This window comes from Gavialis gangeticus, unplaced genomic scaffold (assembly GCF_001723915.1).
Source record: "Gavialis gangeticus isolate Ggan-Ray unplaced genomic scaffold, GavGan_comp1, whole genome shotgun sequence".
Taxonomy (NCBI): domain Eukaryota; kingdom Metazoa; phylum Chordata; order Crocodylia; family Gavialidae; genus Gavialis; species Gavialis gangeticus.
In genome coordinates, this window is record NW_017729032.1 from 20,948,195 (window position 1) to 20,948,458 (window position 264).

General features: G+C 70.5%; 1 protein-coding gene across 1 annotated transcript in view; it reads left to right on the top strand.

The window, feature by feature from the left end:
• Positions 1-34: 34 nt before the first annotated feature.
• PANX1 (pannexin 1) overlaps positions 35-264 on the top strand; it is a 44,755-nt gene continuing 44,525 nt past the window's right edge. Inside the window, exon 1 of the mRNA XM_019525034.1 lies at positions 35-251. Within this exon, the coding sequence (XP_019380579.1) occupies positions 71-251 (181 nt within the window). The 5' untranslated portion in view covers positions 35-70. The remainder of the gene's footprint in view (positions 252-264) is intronic.

Here is a 264-nt window from a genome sequence, read left to right on the forward strand (position 1 = left end):
GCTCTGCAGGCGGGGCGGGGCGAGCCGAGCCGTGCCGCCGCCGCAGAGCAGCGGAGGGAAGTGGGGGGCCATGGCTATCGCGCACCTCGCCACCGAGTACGTCTTCTCCGACTTCCTGCTGAAGGAGCCGGCCGAGAGCCGCTACAAGGGGCTGCGGCTGGAGCTGGCGCTGGACAAGATCGTGACGTGCATCGCCGTGGGGCTGCCGCTGCTGCTCATCTCGCTCGCCTTCGCGCAGGAGATCTCCATCGGTAACGCGGCCGG